The following is a 13,128-nucleotide window of genomic DNA, read 5'->3' on the forward strand; positions in this document are numbered from 1 at the left end:
CTAGCTTTGAAAAATTGAATTTTACATGTGTATGATATACACACATTTAAATGCCGGATTTTACACACACATATCACAAATAGGATTTCTAAAATAAGTACCTTAGACTCATCTAGATGTAGGAACACTGGTGAACTGGTTGTTCTGGAGGTAATTTTTGCATATAAACACCTTTTTATGCACCTATAAGGCTTCTTACAAAATTATCCCAAGGGTTATCCTGCAAATTCTGTATAGTGCAACTAGAGTTGTGCTTTCAAAAATTGGTGTATTCTGATTTGCCTGCGCAACTCAATTGGTTAACAAGCCAATCAGTGCCGATAACTGGATGTTATCAAGCAATTATCGGCATTAATTGGCACTAATTTGAATTTATACACACTACTCGCTAGGTGTATTCTATAAAGTAGTCCGTGTAAATTCTACTGCGTGGATCTCAAAAGTGGGCATGACCATGGGATGGTTGTGGGCATTCCTAAAATTTATGCTCAGTGTTATAGAATAACCCATTCCATGCCTAAAGTTAGGCATGGGCATTTTACACCAGCTTTTCATTGGTGTAAATGGCGGTGCCTAAATTTTAGTCATATGGATGGTGCTATGCGTATTCTATAAAGGCGCAGTTTATAGATTACATGAAGGCATGTTTTCCATTCGTGCCGATTTTTTCAGCACCCAATATAGAATCAGGCCCCATATGCCAGATTCTGTAAATTGCGCCTAGCATTCCATGCCTAAATCTAACCGTATTCCATAATAATGTGCGTAACTTAATTGGCATAACAAGCTAATCAGTGTTGTTAACAGCATTTAACAAGCAATAATGAGCACTTATTGGCAATAATTAGAATTTACGCATATAACTCGCTAAGCGTACTGTAATGAACTGTGCCTAAATTCTAAAGCACGTTCAAAAGGGGCATGGCTATGGACGAAGAAATGGGCATTTTGTGGGTGTTCCCAAATTTACACGCGTTGTTATAGAATATGGCCCAGTCTACGTATATCTATGAACAGAGATTTACACCATGTTTTTGTATACAGGTAATTTTAGGTGTATTCTATATATCGCGCTTAAATCTTATAGAATATGCTAAGGCGAAAATAATTTCCCCCATGTGTGTAAAAGTAAGCCTGGTGCCAACGCACATACTATTGTGCATTCCACTTGTTCAGGGGATGGAATTTGGGCAGAGGACTGGTATAGTCACAAAAGAGTGGAGGAGTGGTCCAGTGGTTAGAGCACTGGTCTTATATTCCAGAAGTGGCCAGTTCAAATTCCACTGCTGCTCCTTGTGATCTTGCGCAAGTCACTTAACCCTCCATTGCCTCAGGTACAAACTTAGATTGTGATTGTGAGCCCTCCTGGGACAGAGAAATATCCAGTCTACCTGAATGTAACTCACCTTGAGCTACTACTGAAAAAGTTGTGAGCAAAATCTAAATAAATAAATTTATATGCATTGTTTATGAAATAACCATGGCTTCAATTTAAGAATGATTTCTGGTGCTTTGGCCCTAGTATTTTATAAAGACACATAAAAAAGCATGCTATCCCTCAAGACATCAGTGAGGTAGTGTTAAAATTAGCTCACATTGAATATAAATAAGTAAAGTGAGCATGATATGCAAATAAGGATTTACAGGACACAAGGGAAATAACATGTTCTGCTCTCCAGCTCTGCTATTTTCTGGGATTACTAAAGGGTGAAATTTAACATAGCTAAAGAAGATTGCAGCAGTTTATGATCAATACTCCAGCACCATTCTTGTATTTCTGAATGAAGGTTGAGCACCAAGGAATGTTTGAGAGTGGCTACTAAATTTGCAGCAGTGTGCGACCCATAATCTCGAACTAATCTCGTGATACTTTGTGAGAAGCGCGGGAATATGGACAGCACATTGCTCTGTATTGACCACATATATAAGAAGAGGGCAAATGGTCTCTATGAAGATAGAAATGGGTAGATTGATGAGGTATGCTAGAGTGAACCAAGAATAATTGTATGAGTGTGGGTCTGGGGAGGTAAGAGTAACGGGGGCAAGGTGAGACAGCACTGTAAGCAAGACAGAGAAAGAAAGAAAGTGACAGAACAGACTAAATGCTGGAAGTAGCCCTGTCGTCTTTTGATCAAGACTGGAAAAAGATCAGGAACAGGCTGCTGGTCCATCTGTCACATTAAACGTAAGTGAAATAATCAATTGTTTCTCGTTTTATCACACTTATAAATATGTACTGTGTTTAAAAAAGTTTACAAGTAACATCAATATCTAATTTTAGTTATTGCATGGCATGAGGTCGTGATAGTGAGCAAATATTGCCATTTCATCTTTATGAGGAGAAGTACTTTTCTTCTAATGGGTCCCAAGAAAATGTTCTGTCTTTCACACCCATATTTCTCAAAGCATTTTACTATATCTTCAGGTCATGACTACACTTTGCTGCTACTGATGTGAACTATTTTGCTTTGCACTGACATCCTTATGCATTCGGCTTGTTACTGCTGTCTTCAGTTAAGACAGCAGGCTCATTGACAAACAACCTATTGTCTTCTGAGACTTGGCTTTTTCACTTTTACTTTATATACCTGTAACAGTAGCAGGAAGAACATTCTGTGCCCCTGCTCCAGAAATGTGCCAATCAAATCTGAATAGAAGGAGGTTTATGCTGAGAAAGTGGTCCCACAGAGTTTAAGCTTAACCTTTTGGAGGGTAGGCAGGAGCCTTGTTTTTCTCCCCCAGAGGGGAGCCAGCTAGAAAGAACCCCTTCCTCCCTAGAGGTGGACCAAAAAGGAGCATGTAGAACTGCAGTATGTGGGGTACTCCACTCTGAGACCCACAAAAGTTTTAGTTCCCTATTCAAGGGGCCAAAAAGAAACCAGGAGATAATCCCAGGGAGGAATTGGAATCGGAGGGTGGGGGTGGGGTAGTGGGTGTCCCGGCTGAATATCATCTGGGACCTACATAAATCCGGATGGCAAACTCTTGGCTGGTCAGCCCTGAATATTCAATGCTGGTGCCTGGATATGGTCCGGCATTGAATATCAGTGCCCAGTTCTTTCCATGACAATCCATGTTTAAAAAAAAAAAAAACCACTGACCGTTGCTGGCTGAATATTGACTGGTTTGTTAACACTGAATGCCTATGTAACATACAAATCTGATTTGTTTAGTTTTCCCAATAGATGTATTGATGTTCTAGTGCCCATTGTAATGTTTAAATTGCAGCCTTTTCCTGAGTAGGCCCTTGTTGTGTAACTCCTGGAAGTTAGTGCTGTTATGGTGGTATGCTCTGTGGGTCCTGAGTGATTTTGTAGGGTTTTGTATTACTTCACAATATGCCTGATACTGGATTTTGGATTAGGGTTTAAGTTCACATGTTTCTCAGTAGTAGCTCAAGGCAAATTACCTTCAGGTACAGTAGGTGTTTTTCTGTCCCTGGAGAGCTCATGGTTTAAAAAATTTTAACATACTGCCTATAATAAAATATCTAAGGTACAATTTAGTATTGTACCTGAGGCAGTGGAGCAGCAGTGGGATTTGAACCCTGATTTCTATGGTTTTCAGCCTGCTGCTGTAACCATTTGTTATAGCTAATACAAATAGCCCATATTCCAAACATGTTTGGTAACTCAACAATAAAGGCCAGCAGATATGAAACCTGGTGGACATTTGGCAACCTACCAAAAAATCTGATAGGCAAAACCTTTTATGGTTGCCAGTAACCACAGGATTTCTGTTAACAGTACTGCTGAACGCCACTGTTTACATCGTCAACAGAAAGATGCTGGACCAGGGAGCTTAGGGCTAACTAGGAGCCAAGTGTATAAAGTACCTGCATATATTTCCAGAATGCTGCCAGTACTGTTCTGTTTAATGTGTTGTATTATTTTGGTGTGCATTATTTTGATTGTTTGGAACATAATTCCCCAGAGTGTATTCAATGTACATATTATTATCAGCAGCAGCAGAGGTACCGGGGGAAGACAAGTGGTAAAACTGTACTACAGACACCCAGTGCAGAGGTCCTTCTCTACTACCTCTTTATTACTGACATAATTGTTGCCCTGTGCCCCAAGGATGGTTGGAGGAGTAGCCTGATGGTTAGTGCAGCAGACCTTGGCCCTGGCAACCAGGGTTCAATTCTCACTAGAAACATAGAAACATGACAGCAGATAAAGGCCATATAACCCATCCAGTCTGCCCATCCTCTGTAATCCCCAATTCTTCCTGTTCCTAAGCAATCCCATATCTTTTTAAATTCTGGAACAGTCCTCAACTCCACCACCGCCACCGGGAGGCCATTCCATGCCTCCACCACCCTTTCTGTGAAATAATACTTCCTTAGGTTACTCCTAAGCCTATTCCCTCTTATCTTTGTCATATGCCCCCTCATTCCAGAGCTCTCTTTCATTTGAAAAAAGGCTCTCTTCCTGTACATAAATGCCCTTGAGATATTTAAACGTCTCTATCATGTCTCCTCTCTTCCAGCGTATACATGTTGAGGTTCATAAGCTTGTCCCTATAATTTTTGCATTCAAGACTGTTTACTAATTTCGTAGCCGCCCTCTGGACCGACTCCATCCTGTTTATATCTTTCCGTAGGTGTGGTCTCCAGAACTGCACAAAGTACGCCAAATGAGGCCTCACCAGAGACTTATACAATGGTACTATCACCTCCTTTTTCCTGCTGGTTATGCCTCTCTTTATGTACCCAAGCATCCTTCTGGCTTTGGCCATCGCTTTTTCTGTTTGAAAGCTTTAAGGTCATCAGACACAATCACCCCAAGTCCCGCTCTTCCGTCGCACACTGAAGCACTACACCCCCTATACTGTACTGTTCCCTCGGATTTTTGCGACCCAAGTGCATGACCCTGCATTTTTTGGGATTAAACCTTAGTTGCCAAATATTGGTCCATTCCTCTAGCTTCGCTACCACTCCTTGCGACCTTGGGCAAGTCACTCAACCCTCCATTGCCGCAGGTACAAAAACTTAGATTGTGAGCCCCCTATGGACAGAGAAAAGTACCTGAATATAATGTGTACAGTGCTGCATACATCCAGTAGCACTATAGAAATGATTAATAGTAGTAGCAACTTGCCCTGCCATGCCACACCCAAACATCACCCTATCCCCATCAGGAGAAAATTTGATAAACAATACTGAAACTTATGCACCAAAATAATTCAGTGTTAAGTGCTATTCTATAGAGTAGCATTTAGTGTGGATCCTACTAAAACCTGGTATAAATGCTGGCGCCCAAGTTAGGCATGGTTAGGCAGTATTCTGTAATTCCTTGCAAACTTTTCAGAACACCACCAACATGCTCATGGCCATGCCCTCTTTTGAGATACGTGCCATGGGAGTTAGGCACTGTGCCTTAAAAAAACAACATGCATCCAGATGCATGTGCAAATTATAATGAGTGCCAAATAACAACAATAATTGGTTGTTAGCACCCAATTTTTGATGGTTCAGAACTAATTTTTCCATTTAATTGCGTGCATGTCTTGGAAGTACACACAAAGTTGGGCACATAACTTTGGGCACCATATATAGAATTTGGGAGACAGTGAGGGGCATAATCGAACGAAAACGTCTATCTCCATGGGCGTTTATCTCCGAGAACGGGTCCATGAAGGGGCGGACCGAACCGTATTTTCGCAAAAAATAGACGTCCATGTTTTATTCAACAATTTGTGAGCTGGGCGTTTTTGTTTTTCAGCGATAATGGAAAATGAAAGTGCCCAGCTCAAAAACGAATAAATCCAAGGCATTTGTTCGTGGGAGGGGCCAGGATTCGTAGTGCACTGGTCCCCCTCACATGCCAGGACACCAACCGGGCACCCTAGGGGGCACTTTTACAAAAACAAAAAAAAAGGTAAAAGCTCCCAGGTGCATAGCACCCTTCCCTTGTGTGTTGAGCCCCCCAAATCCCCCTCAAAACCCACTGCCCACAAGTCTACACCATTATTATAGCCCTAAGGGGTGAAGGGGGGCACCTACATGTGGGTACAGTGGGTTTGGGGGGGTTGGACGACTAATAAGCATTAAGCAGCACAATTGTAACATGTAGGGGGGGATGGGCCTGGGTCCACCTGCCTGAAGTCCACTGCACCCCCTAACAACTGCTCCAGGGACCTGCATACTGCTGCCAGGGAGGTGGGTATGATATTTGATGGTGAAAATAAAAAGTTGTGAAACATCATTTTTTTGTGGTGGGAGGGGGTTAATGACCACTGGGGGAGTCAGGGGAGGTCATCCCCGATTCCCTCCGATGGTCATCTGGTCATTTAGAGCACGTTTTTGGGACCTGTTCGTGTGAAAAAAGGGTCCAACAAAAGTGTCCTAAATTTTAGCTAAAAACGCCTTTATTTTTTCGATTATCGCCCTAACACGTACATCTCTCCTCGGCCGATAACCACGCCCCAGTTCCATCTTCGCCACACCTCTGACACGCCCCCATCAACTTTGTCCGCATCCGCGACGGAGTGCAGTTGAAAACGTCCAAAATCGGCTTTCGATTATACCGATTTATTCGTTTTTGTGAGATAAACGTCTATCTCCCGATTTGGGTCGAAATCTAGGCGTTTTTCTCTTTTGATTATAAGGTGGATAGTATACTGTTGGCATCTCATAAATGATAACAATCAGGTAAAAAATCCAATTATATTATGTTTTCATGTACAGCACCTGCTTTAAAGTACAATACCTCATCATCTTGACATTTTCCATTGGAAAAATGCTGCTGCAAAACATTTAATAAATGAGCCCCTCAAAGTCCAAATCAAATGAGCTCATAAAAACATCTTTTTTTACTATATTTTATTTCTCATGAATTGTCAATCTAAGAGGCCCTTTTATCAACCAGCGGTAGAGCTATTGCCAGGGTAGAGCGTGGTGAATCGGTCCTTCCACCAGTGGGAGGGGAGTCCAGAGCCCAAGGTGAGGGGGCACATTTTAGCCCCCCCCAGTCCCTCCGCCACTTTCAACCCCCCTCCCCCCGCCACCGCCAGGTACCTTTGCTGGTTGGGGGTCCCCAACCCCCTACCAGCCGAAGTCCTCTTCAGCGCTGGTCTCCAGCGTGTTCGCTTGATCTGAATTCTGTTTCTGCGAGTCCTGACTCCTAACGTCCTGCACATTCCTACATGCAGGACGTCAGGAGTCAAGACTCACAGAAACAGAATCCAGATCAGCAATGCGCCGGAGATGGGCGCTGAAGAGGACTTCAGCTGACGGGGGTTGGGGACCCCCGCCAGCAAAGGTACCTGGCAGCGGCAGGGGGGGTCGAAAGTGGCAGGGGAGGGTCAGCGGCAGGGGGGGGGGGGCAAAAGTAGAGGGGGCCAGGAATAAATCTGTAGGGGCCCATGTCTCTGTGGCCCCACCTAGCTACGCCCCTGCCTACCACTAGGCTCATCCAGAAGCCCGGTGGTAGTGTTTTCGGTGCTAGTAAATTGTTTGTATTTTCTAGTGCCAGTGGGCAGGGAGGAGGTGTGCCCGGCAGTAATCAGGCAGTGCAGCTCTGCTAAGGGCTACGGTAGTAAACGGCCACGCCCCAATTTTTAAGTAGTGCGTGGCCATTTACTACTTCTGTTCAGAAAATGCCCTTTTACCTGCTGCAGTAAAAAAAGGTGGTCTCGTCACAGAGCAATTCCATGCACTGACCGCACTGCAGGCCACCTTTTACTGCCACTTGGTAAAAGGGACCCCTAAATAAAGTTAAGAAAAACAGAATCAAATGAAATAAAATACAACAGAGAAAATACCTTCTCTATTCTTAGGGCTAGATGTAAGTGTGTTACCATGCTAGCACACACTAATGCTGTTAACTTTTGTTTTTAGTAAATAAAGTCCCACTGTTTAAAATGGGACCTGCGGTAAGTAATACTACTGTCTGGTAGCACACTTTTAGTAAAATTAGCCCTTAATATTACACACACACAGGTGTTTCTGCAAGAATGTTGTACAAGCTACTTGAGTTTGTTGTAAAAAAAAACCCCCAAACCCAACAACAGAAACGCTAAAACCAAAGGCATGCTTGTGGAGTGAGGTGTAATAGTTCTTCTGTAGAATTTAATTTAAAAAATAAGACTTATCTGTCTATTGAATGGCATGTTGTGCTTACTATTACACTCTTCTTTACTCAGTTTGTAGCTTGTTCAATAATAGATGATTTTCATTTCATTTAAACATAGATCGTCCACTCCTGAAAAACAAACAGCGTGTGGAAAAATTACAGGAGCCCCTATTAGGAATTTTGCATAAGTACTCCAAAATTCATCATCCAGAAGACCTGCAGCATTTTGCACGTCTCATAGGACGTCTTACAGAGCTCAGGACCTTGAGTCATAATCACTCAGAAGTGTTGGTATCTTGGAAATTAAAGGATCCAAAACTGACGTACTTATTGTGTGACGTTTGGGATTTACCTTGAACAGCCCTAGAGGACACTGATGAAAGGCTGAATGAAATTTCATCATCTATAAAACTGCTTAAAGGACAAACCGGATGACAAAATCCAAACTTTATGAAGCACTGTAAACATCAAGTTTTAGATTAACAGGTTTCACTGAAGCATTTCTCTGAGAAATAAGATAGTAAAGTGTTTCTGTACATGGATAAAAGACTTTTTGGTGTCCTGCACAGCATGGTTATGAGCTGGAAATTATTCTTTGCAGGACAGATCATAATGTTACAGATCTTAACTTACACTTTTTAATTTCAGTGCAAATGTAAAAGTACAATTTCTGTCAATCAAATTTTAGATTGTGTCTTCAGTTGTATGAATGTAGCACTTGGAAAAAGAACAATCTTATGGATTCAATGCATATGCCTGGAAGAAACAATTTTATTGAACACGTCTCATTTTAATTAAAACCAACAAGTTTTGCTTCCCTTGGCCCCTTCCTCTGTAAAAGACAGGAGGCAAAGGGGAAGTGTGACAGAACCAATAAACTACTGTCTTCCCAAAAATAAGAAATCTATGGACAATGAAATCATCTTATGAAGCCAGAGGGAGCGAGGAATATAATAATAATTAAAAAAAAACACAATAAAAGAGTAAACAGTTTTCATTGAGAAGATGGTGGACATAGGAGATAAAATGTAATCGAGGGTGGTAGGAGCCAAAACAGTGTCAGAATTCAAACACATGTGGGAAAGACACAAAGGAGCCTTAGTGCAAACTTTTCAACCCTCTCCTGGAGGCACACCTAGCTAGGCAGGTTTTCAGAATTACTACAATGAATATGCATGAAGTACATTGGCATATAGCAGAGCACAACTGTATGCAAATCTGCCTTGTGCATATTCATTATGGCGATTCTGGAAACTTCACTGGCAAGGTGTGCCTCCAGGAGAGAGTTGAGAAGTATTGCCTTAGTAGCATGAAGAGGACCTAGGATATGTGGTCACAGCCAGCATCTTATATTTTGTACTCCTTATCCAACCACAATTAATTGACAGTGCATACAGTATTAAGGATGAAAGGAAGCCAGAAAGAGCACTTGTGCTGACAATTATGCTGTATTATTCAAATGTTTGCCATGTTGCTTTTTCTTTACTGTTTTTAAAGGATGACTTTATAAATTGACAGAATAGATGTATACCATATTATTATTTGTAATATTTAGCTCAGTCTATGGCATAGTTCTTAGTGCATTTTGGATACTGTTACTTCATTCCAGTGGTTGTATGTGACAACCAAATGGCATGTTTAAAATAGTTTTCAAACCATGATAGCATGAAGGCCATTTTAGTTAGTCTTTCAATAGTAGTGTATAGTGATGGGTATGAATCACAGCATGAATCAGGTGTAACATTTGATACTTTATGCTAACTTATATTTGAATAATATTTTATATTAGTACAAAATGTTATCATATAATTTAACTTCTAGTCAGTCTACTGCATTTGTATTTGATATTTTGTACTACTGTAGAACTGTAAGGTACAGACACTATGATAATGTTTTGTACAAATGTGTGTAAAATAAACATAGTTTGAGTAATGGCAGTCAGCTATCTCATTTTCATGCAAAAGCTGTTGCAGTAGTTGCTAGTAATTAAGGTGAGACATATGTACATACTAATTGCCTATTAGACAGGCTGATGTGTAGGCACAAAGGAAATCTCTATATGTGTGTGCAATCCCTTGCAGTTGAGGATGATTGTCTTCTATGATTATGAGGATCTGAGCAAGCTGATTTCAGACTGACAGAGTGCTGATCCCTGTTCTCATGCAATTCCAGATGAAGCACAAGATTAAGTCCCTATCATGGAGTTACTGTGTATACACAATATAATGGAAAGCAAAGTCCCTCTGTTCCCAAGCCTCTTGATTTTCCCCTTTGCTTGCTGATCTCACACTTCATCCCCTTACCCCTGCTGATTTATTATGGTCTTTTCTCAGCTGCCACCTCTGATTAAGAGCTGGTAAGAGAAGAGGATAAACCACACCTGATGTGACGCTCTGCTCCCCCTTTTGCTTGTCAAAGCCTATGTGCCACACTTTGAATCATGTAGCACTACAACGTCCTGAATGGTTCAAATTGAACCTATAGATTCCAACAACAGAGGAGAATGCAACCCAAGGTGCCACCACTACTGTCTTCCTCTTAATTGAGTGTGTGCGTGAAGAACCTGGTGACAGATGCCTCCCCTCAGTTTGGATCTCCCTTTCCCTGGTCTCATCTCCTTTCACCCCTTTCTAACCCTCCCCTCAACTCTGAACTGTCTTTCCATCCAGTCTTGTTTCTTGATCCTCTATATCTCTTCTTTCCAGTTCATCACTGCCAGTACAGAAAGAAAAAAGAGGAGAGCAAAGATGCCTAAGATGACGCCTTTGCTGGATGTTAGGCAAATAGATCTTTTCAAGCATCCCCATCCAAGTCATAATATACATTTATAGATGCTGACAAATGAATTAGCATCTGTATCTAATTATGCAACATTAATTTGGAGGTTTAAAACTAGCCCTAAGAAGCATCTTCCCCCTTTATTTCCCAGCAAAAAAAAACTTTGCCTTTCCACCCCCAAAACCTCAGTAAACACCTTTATCCCTCAAGATCACAGGGATCTCTCCAGGCTCTAAACTTCTTAGCATCTGTTTGGCTGTAGACTACTTCCTAAATTGGAGGAGTAGCCTAATGGTTAGAGCAGTAGGCTGAGAACCAGGGAATTGGGTTTAATTCCCACTAAAGCGCCTTGTGATCCTGCATAAGTCACAACTCTCCATTGCTCCAAATACAAAGCTTAGTTTGTGAGCCCACTAAGGAACAGAGAAAAGTGTACCTGTATGTAAACTGCTTTGGCTGTACCACAGAGAGGCAGTATTTATGAAATGCATAATTTATTTGAGAAATACAGGGATCTATCAAAGCAGAAAACAATTAAAAGTTAATATGAACACAAAAACATCTCAACAATAACAATAAAATACTAACTTTAACATTAGTCTGGGTAGCTACACACTAGTACAAGATAAAAAAGAAAGGGAACATGAGATTGCACAATAATTATAAAAAAACAAAACAACATACTGTAAAACAAAAAGTGGGTGTAAAACTTAAAACTATAAAAAAGAAGTTTCAAGTAAGTTTTGAGAAAGCTCACTGCAATAGCCGGGTTTTCAAAAGCAATATACATTTTGGCCATGAGGGTTCAGAGTGAATATCAATTGGGACTAAATTATAGGGGCCACTAAAGGCTGATTCATGAGAAGCAAAACTCAAATTCCTCAATGAGGGAATCACTAATTTATTAGTACCTGACAAAGGACAAGAAGAGTATATAGGAAACTCAAGAGAGAAGTTTAAGAACAGTAAGTGATATTTTATACTGAATTCTATATTGAATATCAGTCAATAGAAATAGAATAAAATAAAACATAGAAAATAAGATACCTTTTTTATTGGACTAACAATACATTTTTTGATTAGCTTTCGAAGGTAGCCCTTCTTCATCAGATCAGAAAAAAAGAAGGGTTACCTTCAAAAGCTAATAAAAATGTATTTAATCCAATAAAAAAGGTATCTTCTTATTTATATTTTGCTCACACCTTTTTCAGTAGTTGCTCAAGGTGAGTTACATTCAGGTACTCTGGATATTTCTCTGTCCCAGGAGGGCTCCCAATCTAAGTTTGTACCTGAGGCAATGGAGGGTTAAGTGACTTGCCCAAGATCAAAAGGTGCAGCACTGGGATTTGAACCAGCCACCTATGGATTGCAAGACTGGTGCTCTACTACTACTTAACATTTCTAAAGCACTACTAGGGTTACGCAGCGCTGTACAATTTAACATGGAAGGCCAGTCCTACCACTAGACCACTCCTATTTTTTTCTATGTTTTATTTTATTCTATTTCTATTGACTAGCTTTAGAAGTGGACTAACACAGCTATCACATCTCTCTATATTGAATATGCAACCAATGGATATCCTTATACTTGGGTGTTGCAAGTTTTGTTTGGGGGATGAAAACTCCAGGGTGCTACTGACACAGGCTCCAAGTCACAAAAGAGCAGTGTTGTGTGTGTGGTGGTGGGGCTTAACTCGTGGCAGCAATTGGTGCTGATGCTGGCTTAATGACCCCAGGAAGGTGCTAATAATGCACACAGTACCTGGCTGAGGACACAAGCAGTTGACGACACCACTTCTTGTCCTGTAAGGGCCAACACGGCAACGGTGACTAATGCCATCCATTTCCTGAAGGCGGCCCAGACAGCAGCAGCACCTTCTTAGCTTTTGGCCACAGGCACGCGCTTGGTTTGCCTGTGCTTTACTCTGTGTCCTTCCATCAATACTGCATGTCCTCCTCTCTCATTCTAGATCAGCCAGACTCGACGCTTCCTGATTTGCTGCAGTTGTACCATCGATTTTAAAATACAACTCCATGACTCTAAAAGGGGCCGGCCAAGGCACTATAACAGCCTTGCAGCCCGCTCGTGCTTTACAGTTGCGCACTTTGCGCAGTCGCACCAACAGGGACAGCAGTCAGCAGCAGCACCACAGCAGCAGAACGCGCTAAGCGCGAGCGATAACGTCACAAAAAACCGACGGCCTGCTTTCAAATATTTGTAAGTAACGGATGTTCGCCCTCACCCACACAAGGAGAGGAGAGGAGAAAAGGA

At 41.5% G+C, this 13,128-nt stretch overlaps 1 protein-coding gene across 2 annotated transcripts in view; it reads left to right on the plus strand.

Annotated features, from left to right (window-relative positions):
- Positions 1 to 10,001, plus strand: part of LOC115482175 (bile acid receptor-like) — a 90,757-nt gene extending 80,756 nt beyond the window's left edge. For both annotated transcript variants that reach the window (XM_030221767.1, XM_030221768.1), the window contains one exon: positions 8,197 to 10,001. In XM_030221767.1, the coding sequence (XP_030077627.1) occupies positions 8,197 to 8,435 (239 nt within the window). In that variant the 3' untranslated portion in view covers positions 8,436 to 10,001. The remainder of the gene's footprint in view (positions 1 to 8,196) is intronic.
- The last annotated feature ends 3,127 nt before the right edge of the window (positions 10,002 to 13,128 follow it).

Source organism: Microcaecilia unicolor, chromosome 12, assembly GCF_901765095.1.
Source record: "Microcaecilia unicolor chromosome 12, aMicUni1.1, whole genome shotgun sequence".
NCBI classification, from domain to species: Eukaryota; Metazoa; Chordata; class Amphibia; order Gymnophiona; family Siphonopidae; genus Microcaecilia; species Microcaecilia unicolor.